Genomic DNA, 20412 nt, shown 5'->3' on the forward strand with positions numbered 1-20412 from the left:
TAGCAAGTCCCCATTCCGTCAAACTCATCAAACTCATGTGGTTAGTTCAATACTCAAATTGGCAAGCTGCACAAAGTATTTGCTGAGAGAAAGTTGCTTGTGATTGTTGTGAAATATTGCACAATAACCAAGGTAGGCCATAATTAAGGAGAGCATCTTCTAACTCAAACAGAAGTGTTTACTTCTCAATACATCCTAAACTTCCTCTTCTCACACCACTACTCACTGCAACTAAATTTATCTTGAACCAAGGCCCACACTTGGCTTGGTATGAAATATTAAAACATTGTTGTGTGGCATCTAGGGTTGCAAAGGGGTGGAAAGTTTCCGGGAAAATTTTCAGAACATTTCCGGAAACTTTCCACGGGAATATTAAGCTTGGGAATTTTGGGAATTTTGAAAAAAAAAAAAAACTATGCAAATTAGACGCTGAGCAATAAAAACATCATTCAAAACTCTATTTTAAGATGTATATTCCATACATCTTAAAATAATAAGTTGAAATTCAACCCTCCACTGTGCATTCTTCCATCACATGCACAGATAGTTCCCAGCATCCTTCACAATACAGCAGGGCTGATTGAGGCCTGCTGTAGTGTGCGGGACTAGTCAGGTAAGTTTCGATGATATTACTGGAGAAAATATATTAGCATGTGTAGCAGGTATGGGAATTGTTGCTTAATTTCACCAGAAATCCCTCTGTTTTTGTGTGTAGTTGATTTTGTATTGCGTGTGTTTGGCGACCCCTGGAGGTCGCGAGTGGTTATTGTGTTTGTTTTCACCTGTCTCGCCAGAATGTTCTGGATGTGGAAGAGACGGGATGTATAATGCACAGCGCGACACAAATGTGCAAAGTTCATAGTTTAAGTTGTCTGTAAACTGTCTAGAATGTTTAATCTGTTTTATAAGATTATATTAGTCAAATTGCTTCATGTTTTGATGTTTCATTTTCATTCTTTAATTAGTTCAGAGTGTTTTAGCAAAGAGATTAGATTTCTGTGCATGTGCGTAGGTGTTCTTGAAGAGTGCCTTTTTATCTTCTTTTTATGTTAGGCATGTGACTGACGCTGTTATACTGTGATGTGAACAGGTATGTTTTGTTGTTTAGTATTTTTGTTATTATATTTATACTTTTGTTAAGATGTAAATTATTTTGAGATTTATTTAGAATGTTCTGGATGTGAAAGAGACGGCATGTGACTGACGCTGTTATACTGTGATCTGAACAGAGACGAGAAATAAAGGTCCTGTTACAAAAGAACACGTTCCGGTCATCAATCCACTAGACACAACGCAGGTTTCACGACGCATAGGAAAGACCGGTTACACATGCTAATTGAGGATTGTTCATCTGTTCGCCTATTTCCATTCATTTATCCATCAATTGTAAAATATTTTTACAGACTATTCCAATTGTTTGGCTAACTATTTATATCTCTAGCATTGCATTAGTGTTTTTTTTACAAACTTTTTTCTCATCTTATTCTACAGAACAATGCCACATGCACTATCTCATGTGAGGAGACATTTCACCTTATCCAATGTAGAAGGAAAGGCTGTGTACATTTGCAAATACTTGCAAAGACCTATGTTAAGATGCAGAAGCATATAGTCAAGTGCCCAAAGTTTCCTCAGGGCTCAAATCAGCCTATGACACAACAAAATGTTTATATTTATGTCTGTATATGACAAGGTAAATACAGTGAGTATAAATTACCCACAACATTTCCAGTGTATTCCCGTTAATTCCCGTTAATTCCCGTATATTCCCGTTAATTCCCTAGTGGCATCACAAGAGGGTGTGTTATAGAGGGGCGTTATGTGCCTCACACTGAGAGTGGCTACATTCCCACAAGATGGATGCTGAGAGAACTGCATCTCCAAGAAGGCACGGCTGGGGTGCATGGCTATGCTTCTGTGACGCACTGCCCTACACCCTTCTTAGTGGTTAAACCTCTGGTGATACCACAGTATTTATTATTTTATCAGGGACCATTCACATTAAAGGGACTCTTACCTTTGTTGCATTTGAGAATTACAGCACATTCAAATCATCCCGCCTTCCTCCAATGCCCCACCCCCTCGTTCCCATCCGCGGTGTTTTTTTGAAGAAACTTTATTTACAAGCAGACTTTCAACCTACTGCCTCCGCGCACGCACGTGAGTTTTTGTTTACCAAAGCAATGGATTCGGTAAGTTATATACATTTACATTCACATGCCTTGATGACGCGGGCCCGAATGCGCCACAAGAAGCAGACGGAAAACCTGCATGTCCATGCAGCAAACAGACAGGTCTGTCGGCCAATAAGGTCCTTCGGTCCGAAGAATTTTATTGGTTGAAGTTTTCACTAAATATTATGAGAGTGAAATAATTGTTTGTTTTTACTCCTAGTGGGTCTGTCTTGCATTTTAGAGTGTCATTACCTTATTAATACCAATTTAACCTTATCCAAAAAAAGTGTAAAAATGCAACAAAGGTAAGAGTCCCTTTAAGAGAAGTGCATATAACATCTGATGCTGAACTTTGCTATTTACTATGAGATAATATCAAAAGCTCTATTGTTAATGTACTTTTGCTCTTATATGACAGTATGTGACATCATCGCTATTTTATCTGACACTATGTGATGCCATGGCTACATGACAATATAGCATATAATATCTTGTACAAACACATGGTAACTTTACTTCTGTCTGTCAACAGGGTTGTCCAAGTCTGTATTATCCACGCTCCCTCAACATGGTGAAGATGTAGTCTGTTTGATCTCCATGGAGATGTCTCCAAACAAAGGTTTTTCTCCCTTGTTGCTACGGTTATTGTGGTTGCTAGTCTTCATGACCAACATTTTTCAGACAACGGATTCTACCCCCACATCTGAAACTTCTCTGCTGGTCAATACCACAATGTTGTTTGAAGGTGGAGCCCCAGGCTACAACCTGCAGAACTGCAGCTGCTCCACACCTTTACAGGAGTGCAATGAGACTCTTGCCAACCGGCTGTGCATATGCCACGCTGTCTTGCGCTCTGCTTTGACCCCTTCTGGGCTCGGAGATCCTGGACGACTTACTGTCTGGGTAAACAATCTCTGGGTCCTGGATGAGCTGCTGAACAGAAGCAGGGTTGGCCATTTACAGCCGTCTTTTTGTGGAATAAAACCAATGGGAAGACACTACCTCGCTTTGCTTGGTCTACAGACCCTTAGGATTCACAGTTCAGTACCAGAAGCACCATACCCCAACAGGAAATAACAGTTAGAGACACTCTCCTTGGACCTTTCCTCATTCTTTTTTGTGACCATACTGGATGTAGCATTGCTTAATGGGTTCTCTACCCTGAAGGCTTACAGTGTTGTAGGACCACATGCTTACACTTTCTCCCAGCACTTTCCCCACCTGACCATTCCCCTTCCTCTGCCATCCTCTGCTACTCCCGATGACCCCAGTGAGAAGGATGCAAAGTATCTGCAGAGCCTGTGCATTACTTTTGTCTACTAACAAAATGTTTCCATTCAAGGGCACACTTAGGTATGCACAAGTGATACACCGGAGTAACAAAGAACATATCTAGATTATTTTTGTTCTTTTTTGTAAGGAAACATATAACTGACGGCTGTGCTGAAGTTCTCTTTTAAGTGTGGCTTGAGGGACAAAAATGTACCTTTTACTGATGGAATTTCCTTACGGACACTTATGATTTAATTTGTGCTACACTTCGGAAGCTGTGTTTACATCCCTGAAAGAAACTGCCCAGATATTTCTTCTCTCATCTCATCCTTCATCCCTCTCAAGTGTGTTTTAATCTTGCATGCTGTTCTTGGTGATGGCATATTAGAACATAACCCCCCTACTTTTCTACCTACTCATCAACCTACACTATACCCACCCACCTACCTACACTTCCTACCCTACCTTCTCAATTACAACTCAAATGCATCCTACTCAGTACGCAATAAACCAAAAGTAGTGTATTGACTAATTTGATTTATTTTTGTCAACACCACAATATAAACACTGACTTATAAACTATATCTTTATTATTTCAAATAAATTAAATATTGTGCTTGAATATTTTGATTCGCTAAGCCACCCCCTCAGTCTCAGTGCATATTAGGTGCATTCACACCTTTATTTAAAGCTGTCAGGATCCCCAAGATGGCTATTGATACCGAAGGTTGGAACAGGTCCAAAAGCATGTTTAGTCACTGAGGTCCATCCTTAGTCAATGATGTTTCCCTGGTTTTACCTTTCAGTATAGTCTGCACATGGTCATACAAATGCACTGTGTTTTGAGAGTGTGGTATAGCACAGTTTTATATTGTATCTATGTATCTCTGTACCGCTTGGTTGTATCATCCATCAACATAGTCTTAACTTCCACTCCTATGCCGATGACACCAAGCTCTATCCAAACCCTCATCCATCCAAGCCAATAGTTGTGGCCCCAAGGCTCTGCTCCATAAGGTTGGAGATCTCCTCCTCGACATTAACAGCTGCTCATCTCATCTCATCCCCCAAGGTCCGCAAGCCGGGTGTCATTCTTGACTCCACCCTCTATTTCCAATCCCACATAAAAGCTGTTACGAAATCTTCTTTCTTTCATTTCAAAAACATCTCCAGACTCAGGCCTTCATTCCCTGACGTTCTGGCAGAAACAGAGTCCTGTCCAGTGTACCAGACAATGTCCTGAACAGACTCCAGTATGTGCAGAACTCTGTCGCCAGGGTTCTCACCCACACTTAACCTTAGCAGCACATCACCCGGACCCTCATTCACCTTCACCGACTCCAGATCAAGGCCCACATCGACTAAACTCCTCCTTCTCACCTATAAATCCCTCCATGCCCTAGCCCCACAATATCTAATTGACCTCCTCCTCCCCTACACTCAGCTCAGAAGACTGTGGTCATCCAACACAGGTTTGCATTTCATTCCCAACATCAACTTGTGAACCTTTTGAGATAGAGCCTTCTGCGCCGCAGCCCCAAACCTATGGAACTCTCTACACACCGAAATCACCAATGCTGCATCTCTGGACAGCTTCATAAAAACTCCTGAAGCACCACCTAACCTTTCACTAAGGCCTTTAGCCTCAGTTAACACTCAACCCTGCCATTAATGCTGTTTATTTCTGTCCTGTTTGGTGCAAATTACTTTCTTTTCTTTTCTGGTGCAAGGCGCTATATAAATTCAAGCTATTATTGTTATTACTATTATCTTAGCAACTCATGGGGTGCATATCGTTGTATATACACCTGTCTTACTGGTAATGATTTATTTACAAGCTAGCAGCAGTTAAGGGCGGCTGTGGCTGAGGGGTAGAGTGGTCGTCCTCCAACCTGAAGGTCGGCGGTTCGATCCCCAGTCTGAACCATCTGCATGCCGAAGTGTCCTTGGGCAAGATGCTGAACCCTCAATAGCCCCCCATAGAATAACAAAAGTGCTGCAAGTAGATGCACTGTATGAATGTGTGTGTGAATGGGTGAATGTGAAACTGTACTGTAAAGCGCTTTGAGTAGTCTTCATCAGACTAGAAAAGCGCTATATAAATACAAATCCATTTAAGCTTTCAGATTTGTTGTGGATGAACATTATGCCAACCTTATGTTAATTGGTAATTTGTCCATGCATATGTTCTATCGCATACTGGTTCTGAAATACTTTGCTCTCACAATTATCTGATCATCATTTGAAGTTCAGTTGATTGCCTTATATAGGCTTGTGGTCAAGCTGACCTCAAGTAAACTACTTAAAAGGAATTCATAGGGCTTGTGGCACTGCATGATTGTTAAATTTGAATTACATTTTTGGGGTTTTCACACTTTGAATATTGATGTTTTCTCACTTTCTCACAGATAGATACATAGATAGATAGATTGAATACTGTATTGATCCCTGTAGGGAAATTAAACTCAAAATGCTTTACAGTATAGTTTTGCCAATTTCACAATCATTCATATATTTCATCTATCTGTTGTACTTTCTCTATTACACACCACACACTGCTGGCACAACAATCAGGGGAAACTTTGGGTTTAATATCTTGTTCAAGGACACTGTGGCACACAGAAATTTAACCAATCTTCTGGTTAACAGATGAGCAGCTCTATCTCCTCCTGCCATAGCTTCCTTATGGAAATGTTTACTGTCTCCTCTGACTTGCTTCAGAATAATACATTTCCATCACACAAGCTGGTTTTGGTACACCTGCCACCAAAACCCCCCTGGCATTCAAGAGCGCATGACACACAGCGATTAAATGTGATCCCGTGGCCAGAGAAAGCCCAAATAGTATGTTCTAATATGCCATCAGCAAGAACAGTACACAAGATTAAAACACATTTGAGAGGGATGAGATGTAGATAGGTAGGTATGTAGGTAGGGGTGGATGGGTTTAGTGTAGGTAGGTGGGTGGATAGGGTAGGTGGATGGGTAGGTAGTGTAGGTGGTCGGGTGGGTGGGGAGATAGGGTAGGGTAGGTAGGTGTAGGTAGGGGGTGGGTAGGGGGGTTAGTGCGTTGAAAGCCTAAATATAATGTTCTAATATGCCATCATCAAGACCAGAATGCACGATTACAAACACACTTGAGAGGGATGAGATTTAGGTAGGTAGAAAGGTAGGTAGGGTAGGTTTTGTAGGTAGGTAAGTGGATTGGTAGGTAGTGTAGGTAGGTGGATGGGTATAGTGTAGGTAGGTAGCTTGCTAGGTAGGTTGGTGAGTAGGTAGGTAAGAAGTTGGGTTGGTGAGTAGATAGGTAGGTGAGTAGGTAGATAACTAGCAGCTTCATTCTAACGTAGCTGTAAGGGATAAAGATACACTTTCATATGAGCAGCATATGATAGCAGTCTATAAGTGATGTTTTTACGCTTTCACTATGCTTTTAATGTGAGTGGGGAGAGAAAGGGTAGCATCCGGGATCACTATTTCTGACCTGTTTCCAGAGACTATAGTGACAATTTAAGAGATTTCTTTTCTGTTTGTTTTTGCCCCAATAATGGTGACTTCTGACTTGTCACTTTTTAACTGACAATTATGAGAATTCCACTAATCAATCATCCATAGATATGGTACAACATGTGTTTCTGAAGTTGGCCTTAATGCAACAAACACGGATTAAACCACCCTAAACTATATTTTACCATAATTGGTTTATACAGGTAAAAGGCTTTCTATAATGGCTATTGAGTGTGCTTCGCCTTCTCTTACTGGCGCTGGTTTGGATCAGTAGACACATCGGCTAAAATTTCTGTTCCAACTTCCTCAAAATCCGCTGATCATTTAAAGATCGTTTTGGGACCGTTTGTGTCTGCGTGTGAGAGTGCGGGAATTTACCCCGACTTTTACTTTGAAGATGACACAGGAAGTCAGGAAGGTGTACATCTCAGGGTTGGACTCACAGATGAGTCCACAGGAAAATCCCTTCGCTTTTGCTTTTCGAATACTGGAAAGACGACTCCGGCATGGGCAAGTGTGTCTGGGTAAGTCACTGAACATTTAATACCATGACAAGGGATGTTTGATCGCGTTTATTCGGTCGCTACAACCACGTCTTTACGGTTTAAAAGTCTGAAGGTCCATGTTAAACCGCTCTTGACTGAGTGACTGATTATACGTAGTGGTTGTGGTGACGTATTCAACTTCTCAAAGCGCTGTTCTCTAAACTCTAGACTCATGTCAGGAGAAACTGTTCTTGGCTCACTTTCACATATGTGTCCACACACTTAAGTTATATTTTATCAATCGGAATTTTGTATTAACACCTACATATAAGCCTGTAATTACATACGCCCAAACATAAAGTGAAGTGTGGACATTTCTCAAATCTTAGATACATCACGATGCGGACGGGGACGACTATGCTGTGATGCATACTTTAATCGTATTCCACCACTTAATTATAAACAGCGCTGCTTCAGGATCCGACAGACGCTCATCAGAGGTCGTCAGAGTCTCTGTCGCAGTCTGCTTCCGCCTCAATCCCCCTCTGACCTGTGCTCACTTTACACTTTAACAATAAACACCATCCTTGATCACAAGTTATAAGGACACGTACAGGACCGATGTTTACTTTGTGTTTATTTGAGTGGCTCTAGAGTTCATGAGACACATCTCATATGCTACACAACACGAGAAGTAACGTGACGTAATGTCCAACTGACTCCTCTGCACTGAACTAAAGGAATACGTTGTGTTTTATTTGCAGAGAGTACCAGTGCAGTGACCAGAGTGTGAGACAGACAGAGGCTTCTACCTGGTGCTTACTGAGTACGCAAGGATGCACTGTTTGGCTCTCATTCTGTGTTCCATGTTACTGCCTGATTCCGGTGAGTTACTCAGACTAGCTAATTGTACTTCAGAATAGCTCAGATACCGTTCTCCTCAACTCACCCACTTAATCAGTGCTAGCAACTCATGATAGTGCTCTTTCACGTGTGTTTTGTACCTTGTAGTTTCATCGCACCTCTGAGTCAGACTGCATCACATGTGAACTTGTTGCTCCCACAGCTTCCACTGGCCTTCCTGCTCCACTCAATGTTTCTGTCATCTCTGTTAACTTCCACCATGTCATGCGATGGGATCCTGGACCTGGCACTCCACCAGGTACACAGTACAGGATCCTCACATGGTAAGGTCATTTCCATGTCCAACATCTTCAGTTCAATTCAACTTTAATAATGTTTTTATTTACATTGATTGCCATGTTTACATTGAAAAGTGAAGGAGTATAGATAAGGACTGTAACACAAATCCTCTTTTCTTATGTCACATGAATAAAATCCATCATAGAAAGCTTGATTTTATAAAAAGTCATAAAATGTATGTTTTAAGTTTTCCCTTACTTTTTTCTATTTTTGTTAACAAATTTTCACTTGACCGTCTCAACAATTTTTCTTACAATTATTACTCATTTTATAACTCAACAGCTATAATATCCCATTTTTCTTGTTCAGTGAGAGAAGTGAGCTTTAGCTTAAGCTGTCAGCATTTTAAATCTGTGCTTGAATGGTGTTATTTTGTTTCTTTGATGCTTTTAACAATAGCTACAGTCTGATAACATATAAGACATACTGTTATTGCCCTGAGCATACGAAACATGTATAAAGAGGGTCAATGAGTGTCCTGGGTCGCTAAACAAGTGTTAGTGGAAGTTTCAGGTCCCAATAGGACAGCAACTGGGTCTGGATGTGGGCTATGCACCCCTTATAACTGACCCCTGCTCTAGCAGAACTTAACTCAGTTGTTCCCAGTTGTTGGGAAGCCAACTGCCTTGACCGGTTGGAGAGGAAGGAGATAAATGTGGAGAAAAGAGAGGTGGTTGGGAATGGGGGAGAAAAGAGAGAGAGGGGGAGCCATCTTGTTGGCTATCACTGCTCTCATTTCCTGCCACAAACTGCATGATGCCATTTCCTCTTTTGGTTAGAAACACTGTCTCATTCGACTGTTCTGTTGATTCTGTACATTTTTCTGTAGCACCAAGCATACAAGGCGTACTTTGGATTGTTAGACTTCCGTTTGAAATTTTAGACAGTATTTAACAGTTAAAAACTTTGGTTTGTTTTATTGTTTATTACAACAAAAACAGATAACAATGAATATCACAATATGCCAATGACCATATTTCTCAGTCCTTGTGGAGAGGTGAGGTAATTGAGGTTATTAAAAAAATCACAATACAATCAATCACAGAAATATAGTAACATAAACGAAAGTAGGGGAAGGAGTGAGAAGCATTGTCTAATTGACATCAATGTATCATTTTAGTTCTTCAATAATGGTACCCCGAATAAGATAACAACATTACTTTACTCCAGAACAAATCTCAAGTGTTCCAAAACGTGCGCAACTTGTTTTTTGTGAAGCAGTTTAGAAGTTCTGCCTTTCAGTTGCTGGGGAATTCCACAGCAGTCTGCTTTTTCCCATCAAGTGAATATACATTGTCTTTCTTGTAAGTAACATAAGAGAATTAAATACATTCAGCTTCCCTTTGCAATTCACAAAACTCATGGTTAAGAAAACCAAGGTTTCACACTACTGTAGAAACATGGATCATGAGGTGTTATTTAATATCAAAATTAAATTAGTCCAGCACAAGCGGACAGATTATTAAACAGTGACAAAACCATCCACCTCTGTCTTTCCTCAGCCTAAGTCTAACATACTTGCCACAGTTGCATGCCCTCGCAGTTTTCTGTACAATGAGAGATTCAGGGTTCCCATGGTGCTTTAAATTTCTTTAAATTCTGGTAAATTGAAAAAATTTAAATAAAATCATTAAAAATATACATAAATAGACATTGGTCATTGGAAGGGCATGGATTTATATTTTAAAATAAAAATATATTGTTGTCTATGTCCTAGAATTTATAGGATTGAGCCTTGAAACTAGTTGAAAACTCTTTGAATTTGATGTTTAGGAAGGTTTGGGAACCCATGGAGAATTGTAGCAACAAATTAAGGTCTATTCACTTTCAGTTTTACGATTAGAAGCTGATTTTAATACATTGTTGGCTTTTTTAAGGATTTTAGTTTTTATCAGCCTCTCTGACGCTCAGGATCTTTTGTGACCTTTAAATTGGTCACATTTTCAGTCAGAACATGGTCTGTCTGATAATCTGTGGTTTACTTCAGCATTTTCTTTGATGGAATATCTGTGAGGTGTTTTTTCGCTCTAAAAGCTCTGCTTGGGCGGTTTCAGTTTCCAACCAGTGTTTGTTTCCATTGATGGAACACATCTTCTGTGTCACCTCACTGTGTGATCTAGCTGTGACCACAGAGAGGCCAGATGATACTTTAGAGCAGTTATTCTCAAACTGTGTGGCGCGCCCCAGCATAACAGGTGGGTGCGCGACTGGGAGGGGGAAATGTGATGTGGAACTAATGGTGTAGCAAAATAATGTTTTGACGTCAAAATCTCTTTAACGGCCGAACAGTAATCAAATCGTTCTTTCACCGTAGATATAGTGTTCGGTCAGTGACAGGGAGGAAAAAGAAAGCAAGCGAGACAAACAAGACACAGTGTTCATAAACCAAGTTAAAGAGAAAGTATGACGAAACCTACAGTTGCAATCAGAGATATTCAACTCCCTCACCTCAAAAGACATTATAGTAATGTGGATGAAAGAAAATGACAATAAATGACAAAAAAAAATCATTAAGCAACAAAAGATATTTATTGATACATATTATTTTGACAACAGAAGTTGACTTAACTTTGAAGTTCAAATGAAAAATGTAACTCTTTTAACACATGTGCATGTGCAGTATTATTCAACCCCCAGATTTAGTACTTGGTGCTTCGCCTAGCTTTTATAACTTCTAACAAACGTTTTCGCTAAGTGCGGACAAGCTTCTCACACCTCTCGGTCAGAATCTTTGCCCATTTTTCACGTGCAAAAGCCTCTAGCTCAGTGATGTTTGATGGCTTCCGTGCTGCAACTGCCTTCTTTAAATCCCCTCAAAGAATTTCAATCAGATTTAAATCTGGTGACTTTGAAGGCCACTCCAGGACGTTCCAGGATCTTTTTCTCAACCAAGCTTTGCTTGACTTGGAAGTGGGCTTTGGATCATTGTCTTGCTGGAATGTCCAATGATCACTAAGGTTTAATTTGTCAACAGAAGGCATCACATTCCTCTTTAAAATGGCCTGGTATTTCTGAGAATCCATGATGTCAGGTACACGATCAAGATTGTTGGCTTTCTTCCAAGGCCAGGCTGGTTTGAAGCTGCTCCATAAGTTTTAAACTTCCTTATTCAGATTATTTCATCAAACCTGAAGGGCCTTGGGTATAAGAAGATTTCCCCAAGGCCCTTCAGGTTTGTCAAAATAATCTCCTCTCTCAGCTTTTGTGGAAGCATCTTTGTCTTTCCTATGATTGCAACTCACCTTTAATACTTCAATGGTGGGGTTTATACATGCATCACAGCTAAAGTAAATGAAGAATCATTATAGAGTTCCCAAAGGCTTAATTATGTTTCAACTCCACTTTAAGCGATAGAAACTGTCAGACAGCTTTAAAAACAACAATATTATATAGGGGTTGAATAATTGTGACATGGCTATCTTAACAAAATATACTGTTACACACAAATACTACATCATGCATTTTCCGTGTTGATTTTTTGTATCACTCAACTCATAAAGAAGTCATCCGAAGCAGAATCTTGCTCTTTGAAAAAACTGTAATTGATAAATCCTTAAAATCTTTGGGGGGTTGAATATTTCTGATTGCAACTGTATCTTTCGATTTGGTTCACAGTGAATGCGGTAGGAGATGAGGAGAGACAAAACTCTGGCAGCTGACAGTATGAGAACCAACAAATTAAGAAGAAACTTAGAAACAATACACCCCAGTCACATCATAAGCCACTCGAGATTATTCTGAGAAAACTTGATGAATATCGTCAGCAGGAACATGAACTGCAAAGCAACTATGGCATCATTCAAGGTTGAATATATAATTGCCCAGTGCAAAAAGCCACACACGATAGCAGAGGATCTCATACTCCCCACAGCTTTAGATATATTGTCAATGATGCTTTATGAGACCAGCGCCTCAAAACTGAAGGTTATTCCACTCTCCAATAACACAGTTGCAAGACGTATATATGCAACATTTTAGATGACCTCTTCCAAAAGGAATTCTTTCAAAAGTACTTAAAAAAACAACAGTGCTCAGTAAGACTGGGTGAGAGATCCATTCAATGCATCACCACCTGCTGACACTGAGTGAATTCTGGCTTGGTGGGGAGAGAGAGCATCCACTCATAGGGCAGAGGGCTGTGAGGATTCTGCTTCCCTTTGCCAATCCTATCTCTGTGAGATCGGCTTTTCTGCTGTTGCCTCACTGAAAACAAAGTACAGATCTAGGCACAATATTGAAAATGACCTAAGAGTGGCATTATCAAGCCTGCAACCCGTTTGAAATTATGTGCAGTGCAAAACAGTCTCATTGCAGCCACTAATACAGTTGATAAGACTTAGATTCTCACATAGTGACTTGCCCATCTTTCTTGCCAAGAATCTGCATATGTTGTTTTTGGTTGAGCTTTATCATCATAGTAACAGAGTGATTATACTTTAATTTATGTTTTCTCTATTTTTGAAAAAGTACGGACTGATGACAAAAAGTTTCTCAACTTCTCTTCAGTTATACTGGCACCTTGTGTGTTTTCCCCCATAATTTGATAGGGGCCCCATATTGCCACACTGATGACCGTCTCTGTAAGATTATCCAATATGTATCTACATGGGAAGGTGCTTTGTTATATCGAACCATTTGGTGTGATTTCATGCAATCGGATACTACTTATTTGATGTTGACATTCATTTTCTATTGTCAATTTGAGTGAGCCAGGTCTATAAAAGCATTGTTCACCTAAAAATATATATTTTATAAAGGACTTAATCTCCAATATTTATTTTCTGTTCTTTTTGACACAGGTAAAAATGGAGGACGAAATGGATAGTTTCAGAACTTGTTTGAATAGGCACAGATTGACAAAAAGACTTGAATGTTCAGAAACTTCTGACAACATGATGTGACGTCTATCTGGCCCACTAATGCCGACGTGTCTCAATTTGTCAGATACTTGGGGGGTAATATTTAAACTAAATAAAGTCTCCACTGCAATTCATGAACTTTGCCAATTCCCTCTAACACTGAAGACAACCCTATTATAACATTTTCACTAATAGTACAAATTAGAGCCAAAGAAACTTGCAAAGTTGTCAGCTCAGTAAGCATGCTGGTGACATGTATAATTAGGGCTGGGCAAGTTAACTCGTTTTAATCGAGTTAACTCAAGTGATGATTTAACTTGATTAATTATTTTATCTCGCATTAACTCAGGTTTGATTATTTATTGTTTTATTGTCAAAGTCAGGCTTTTATTTTGTGAAAGTCTGTTGCTGACTGCTGCGGAACAGGAAAAAAGAAATAATTGGCGGATAAACAACCATGGATAAGGGTACGGAGCTTTTACATGGCCATTTTCATTTTAAAGTTCTTCCAGACGGCGGAGTCGACAGAACCAAAGTAATTTCTAGCCACTGCCAAGGTGAATTTTCTTATCACCGGAGTACTTCCAGTCTAAAATATCACCTAAATGCAAAACACACAGTTGATATCAGCAAATCACTCAACGAAACAGCAAGTGGAGCGAGGCTTCGGCAGACTACGTTAGACGCAGGGAGGAGTATACATTTTTCATAACGAAGAGGATAACATTAATGCCCTGGCAGTGGCATTGACGTTTAATTTTGTATTTGCTTTGATAAAATTGTTAAGTTGAGATTTACACTGAATATTTTATTTAACTGCTACTGTATTAAATGCTGATGTTAAAAGTGTTTGCACAAAAAATGTTATGGCACTTTCGTTCATATGGCAGAACATTGAAAATAAAATTGCGCTATACACTACTTTTTAATTCATTATTGGATTTTGCGTATACAAATGCGATTAATCGTGATTAATCAGGGAAATCATGCGATTAATCGCGATTAAAAATTTTAATCTTTGCCCAGCCCTAGTTATAATATTGAAACATAACATAACCTGTGACTCTGGTATGTCTTGCTCACTCAACAGTGAGTTGATGCACATTGGCCGTGTGCTTCTCTCAGATAGAATGAACAAGTAGTCCTCAGTCTACTCACCCTCTGTTCCTCATATTCACTGTTAACTTCTCTTTTCTTTGCCTGACCAGGTTAAAAAAACAACTCCTTTTTTAAATTGATCTCTGAACTCTGACCCCTATTGAGTATGTGTGTTGTAAGATATAACTTAACCTTATAAAGGGTAGTAGTCTCTACCATTACATTTTCATTTAAATCAATTTTACTTATGTGGTGACAGAGATAATAGACATAAAACTAAGAGTACAGGGCAAGCGTGAAATTGAAGGTTGGAAATCTGTTTCTTATTTTGCAGGGTCTATGGGGACAAAACAGATAAACAGGAACTGAACTCAACGACAACATCATTAAAGCTGAAGCTAAGCAACCTATTACAGTATTACCTGACTGTCCAGGCATACGACAACCAAACCTCGTCTCCTGTGACCAACAAATACACTTTCATCCCTTACAGAGACAGTATGTAAAAATGATTTTCCTTTGAGTTGCATGCATATATTGTAATTTTTCTAATATAGCTTGTATTTGTCAGTTGTAAGTCTGTTCAGTAAAATAAGTAAGTTAACCGTTAACTATACTGAAATGATCAATTGATAATAAAAAAAAGTCAGTAGAGGAAAAATAAATCAAGTAGATAATTGGTCATATAAATAAACCTCTTTATTTTTATACATTTATTGGATTAATTTGATAATTAATTATCTGTCAGCATCAATCTGTTAAGTGCTGATTGGCAAATGTTAACATGCTGACTTGCTAGCTAAAATAAACATTACATAATCTATACTCAAAGCACAGCTGTTTCTAAGACATTGCAGAGCTGCCAGACACCTTTTGTTCAATCCTTTTTATCCCTGTGTCCCCTACAAATTTCTCAGACTAATTCATTCTACTTATACATGGATTATTTCAGTTCCTTTCCTTTTACCCTATCCAAAACTGAATTGGCTAAAGTAGCTAATCGCATAGAGATCTACTTGTGGTGGGAGAAAATTGCCCTTGGTAAAAAAACATGTTCAATTTATTTTTGTGTTTCTTCTTGTGATAAGCCTCAATAGGTCCTCCAGAAGTCTCACTTGCTGGATGTGGCAACTGCATACAAATCAACATGACGTTGCCAGAGGCTGATAGGAGCTCAGGAATTGATGATATACAGAAATTCTACTATTCCCGTTTCAGAGTTGTTTGCACGAGGGGAGAAAAAGTAGTGGTAAGAAATACATTTTGCTCCTATTTCACACCACTAAATTCTTACTGGTTCTCAAGTGTTTATGAAGTACACTAGTGAGCACTTTATTAGCATGATCACACTAATACTGCACTGGGCCTCCATTTGCACTCAGACAGCCTCAGTTCTTTGTGTTGGAAACCTCTTGTAGCATCACATAATTTCTGCAGATTTTTCAGCAGCACATTCATACTGCCAGTCGCCTCTCTGCAGCTCTCTAATGTAAAGCTACACGGAGCTAGCTAGCTTCAAGCCCAGCTTCCACGCACAGTCAGCAGGGACTCCCGACACTAACTACTACCCAGTGTTTGCTTCTAACCTGATGGTATTGTAGAAACAGTGTCATGATAGAAGTGGAATTAAAGTCGTGACAGCGGGTTTTTGCACTGTTACCACCGTAGTTAGCATGGTGGCTGTATGTGACCGTACACACATGCCGTCAGTGCTCTAACGAGCCACCGTCAGCCGGACAACTCCGCTGGCTTAACACACACGTCACATTAATCGTAGAATCGTAGGTGTGTTTGGGTTTGTTGTGATGTAGGGAAAGAAGCAGGAAGTTTGAGGTCCGGAAATTACGTCGTACGGAAATGATGTTATTTAGGTCACTTACAGGGATCCCTTTCCCAGGACAGGCAGAAGTGAGATAGATTCCACAACATGATTAGCTGACTGGATAATTGTCGGGAAATGTAGGATAACAGGTGTTTCTAATAAAGTGGGTGTGTGTTCACATGGTATATTAGATTAAATATCTAAACTTAAGTGATATAGAAAACTGGTTAGCCAAACATTTTCTATTGGTAGCTGTTCTCTAGTGGGAGAGATTCTGGCATTGGTTCAGCTAAATCTTAGTGGACTATTTAATGTTGGGATTACCTTACTTCAAAATTACATCTTTGCTTCTCCTTGTGCTTGCTTTATTGTATCCTGCACATATTATCTAAGGTTAAAACATGTGCTACTAATCCTGGGCAATAGAACAAAAATGATTCTCATTCTCACGTTGATCTTGTTTACACATCAAGCCTCCTATGCAGTGGCATTAAACCTGCCCATGGCTAAGACTAAAGGTTGTGTTCCTGAAAGCAGCGTTGCACATCAGATCTTTGTCTTTTATGTAAATTGTGGGATGGCCATGCAAAGTATCTTAGTGAGAGTCTCTCTCTGATCAGACATTGTCATGACTTTATTCCAAAGTTACTAGACTACCCATTCACTTATCTCTGTACCTTTCTGGTATAACTCAATGTAACATATGATTATTTCTGCTATGAGAGCACCTTTGGATCTGTAGGAAATTAGTAGGACTATGAACTCCCATTTCCTTCTTGGAGTGAAAATATTGCCATCTGTGCACTGCGTTACAATATTGTTGAATGCTTGGAAAGATGAGACAATGGCCTGATGTGAAAACCAAGTATTAAATCCAATAATGTGACTGAAACTGTGAGTGATGTATTGAGTCCTAAGAAATCATTTTAATCATATTTTCTCTTTATTTAAAATGCAGGGAACCTACATCATACAAAACAGGAGTTATACTCTTCATAACCTTAACAGAGGTGAGGAGTACTGTGTACAAGTACACACAGAGATTACCTCAAACAAAAACACTGAGCCATCCTCTTTGAAATGCATCTTCACCAGCACCGTGGAACAGCGAAAAGGTGAGCTGAACATTGAGACCTGAATGTCATGCTTTTGTAACAATGTTAGGGTATTAATGTTTAGATGTCAGTGTTTCATATAGAGTTTACTTGGTAAAGGTGCCTATAGGCACATTAATAGGGGACACAATATATTTTATCTGCTATTTTAGCCTTTTTTAAACAATGTTTTTTTTCTGCTATCATTTAACTAATGGACAATACTGTTCGTCCTATTGCATGAAGGGTCTACTGCCAGTTGCTTATACTCTGCAGGGAAACACAATTTTTCTGCTATTACATTAGAGCTCAGTCAGTTAACACCGGAATAAAAGTCTAAATCAGATTGGAAACATTGAATGTTAAGCTGAAACATGAAGTTTGTGGCCTCTATTGTTGTAATTTAAGCACAGTAAAATGTAAGTTCAATGTAAGTTACTTTTGATTACTCTCTCTCTCTCTCTCTCTCTCTCTCTCTCTCTCTCTCTCTCTCTCTCTCTCTCTCTCTCTCTCTCTCTCTCTCTCCAGACCCTGTTGTTTTAGGTGTAGTTGCTGTTCTTCTGATATTTTTCGTGGGTATCTCCTTAACCATCATGTCCTGCCTGTACTACACTGGATTCCTTTGTAAACTGAAGGATCTGCCTACAGTACTAGTAAGTCTGTATTTCTGTATTTCTGTCTGTCTGTCTGTATGTTGGTCGGTCGTGGCAGGGCCAGCCCTGGCAATGTTGGAGCCCTAGGCGAGATTTCAGATTGCCAAAAAGTCTGGGAAATTGAAACTCCAGGAGAACAGCGGAGAAACCATCGCTGTAGATTGCAAGTAGGCCCGAGGGGGTTTCCCGGCGCTTTCCCAGTTACTGTGTTGGTCAACATTGCATGATAGATCAGCCTCTTGTGGCGCCCTCTCTGCATTTTGCGCCCTTGGCAACCGCCTATGTCGCCTATGCCAGGGGTCGTGGTATCTAGCCATGCAGATGGCTAGGCTTTCAGATATCTATTGAGATTGTATTTGCCACTACCCCAATAAAATTTAGGTAATTATTGTAATATTTTGTGGGTTATGATCTGTATCTGTATTGTGAGTATTAAACTTCCTTCTTGTTCCCTCACTCCAGATGGCTCTGGTCCAAGGCTACACCATGACACCAGAGGAAACAATCCCAGACCCAGTCTCCATTAACCCACAGATGGAGAAACAGAGGCAGCACAAAGAGCCCACAGTGCAATTTCATGCCATGGGAAATGAGGATGAAGATGAGGACGAGGAAGAGGAACAAATTAACGTATACATGGACAGAGCTGCACGATGTTCCACGGGTGAAAGTTTGTGCTTGGGTTCTGGCAACATGTTGATGCATAGGGAGCCAGCTTCAGCAGCAGACTGTGGGAGTTTGACAGAGAGGTTGTCAGCTGAGGTGGAGCTGTCAGATGCAGAGTTGGATGATGGGGTTACACTTGTGGGTCTAGATGAAGATTTGGTCAAAGCTGCAGGAACAAAGGTTTCTATCGTGCCTGAAGAGGGTCACATCAGACTCCAGGGACATGTCACAGGTGGGCAGGGGGAGGAGAAGGAGGATGAGATGAAGAAAGAGAAGGTGTTTGACAGCTCTGGCGATGTCAATCTGTTTTCAGTCACCCTTGCTGCAATGACTGTAGGAGAGGAAGAGGAAGAAGAACACAACGCAAATGAGCCCTTCTCAAACTTTCTGAAACTACCTGATCCGGACCCTCTACAAAGGGTCCAAAAATGGAGTTTAAGCAACACAGACTCACAAACTCAATCAGACGATCAGACAACTGTGGGGTTAATGAAAGACACACATGAAGACTTTACTGAGGCTGGGTATGAAGGTATGCGTGCAAACACTTCTGGCTGCATCAATAAGCAACATGAGGAGAAACAAGAGGGAGAGGAGGACGATGAAAAAATCTGTGAATATATTGCTCACACGTGATATAGTATGTGGCTCTGATGTGTTTATAAGTATGAGAAACTTATACACTGTGTATGAGTATTTATTAATGTTTTTCTTCCCAACAGGTCCAAATGAAATACCTTAAAGGCCCCAAGACATGAAATATGCATGTTCCCAGTTCTGTATCTCTGCGTTATTTGCTAAATATATATAATAATATGTTGTTAAAATTTAAATCATAGTAATACATTTAAGTCTTTTGTTTCCTGTAAAACAAGGCCTAAACAACGGAGAGCAGCATTGAATTTTCATGTTGAGCTGCTAGTTACTGTCAACTCATGTCACAGGGACATTCATGTTTTTACTGGACCCTTAAACATGTGAAATGAAACTGCTCTAAAATCTGTTTAAGGCAAAGACGCAACACATCATTACCTTTCCTAGACAGCTACAACTCCAATGTAACCGCACATGTTGGCAACTTCTGAAGGCATTAGTGATTTGTAATAAGGGACTTGTGTAAGTGAGTATCTTGCCCCGTACACACATGAATATGTCTCCTGTGACTTCACATCTCAATTCCCTACTCTATACATGCAAATGAACAAATATGTAATTTGTGTTAGTAAAGACCAACAACTGTTTTGAGCCAGTCTGAGTTTACAGAGGTGTCCAAAGTCACTGTGTTTGTGCATGTGTGTGTGTGTGTGTTGAGATGATGGAGATATTGGATGATCTCTAAACCTGTTTGCCAACCACCATTACAAATCAAAGAAGATCTTGTTTTATTGACCAATGAGGTTCTCCAATCTGATTGAAGCGCACGCCAGTCTACAGACACACAAAACACTTGCTGCAAAAGTGAGAACATGCAGAACTTGTAATTTTTGACCAAAAAACAGCATTTGTGCCGGCAGATTCAATCCGTGGTAGTTGCTATCTTGTGTTTGTGCAAGAAAAATATCCAAGAGAAAAGAAAGGA

General features: G+C 39.8%; 2 protein-coding genes across 2 annotated transcripts; both read left to right on the forward strand.

Moving 5' to 3' along the window:
* Window positions 1–2771: 2771 nt before the first annotated feature.
* Window positions 2772–3497, forward strand: LOC133021302 (uncharacterized protein C21orf62 homolog). The gene is given in 1 exon segment (XM_061088079.1): window positions 2772–3497. A coding segment is annotated over 1 exon segment (726 nt).
* Window positions 3498–7379: 3882 nt separating this feature from the next.
* On the forward strand, window positions 7380–20093 carry crfb1 (cytokine receptor family member b1). Its single transcript, XM_061088098.1, has 8 exons — window positions 7380–7477; window positions 8203–8323; window positions 8505–8625; window positions 14933–15096; window positions 15687–15847; window positions 17379–17535; window positions 18043–18167; window positions 18630–20093. The coding sequence occupies exons 2-8, from the start codon at window positions 8275–8277 to the stop codon at window positions 19467–19469; spliced, it is 1617 nt and encodes a 538-aa protein (XP_060944081.1). The 5' UTR covers window positions 7380–7477; window positions 8203–8274; the 3' UTR covers window positions 19470–20093.
* Window positions 20094–20412: the final 319 nt, after the last annotated feature.

This window comes from Limanda limanda, chromosome 16, assembly GCF_963576545.1.
Source record: "Limanda limanda chromosome 16, fLimLim1.1, whole genome shotgun sequence".
NCBI classification, from domain to species: domain Eukaryota; kingdom Metazoa; phylum Chordata; class Actinopteri; order Pleuronectiformes; family Pleuronectidae; genus Limanda; species Limanda limanda.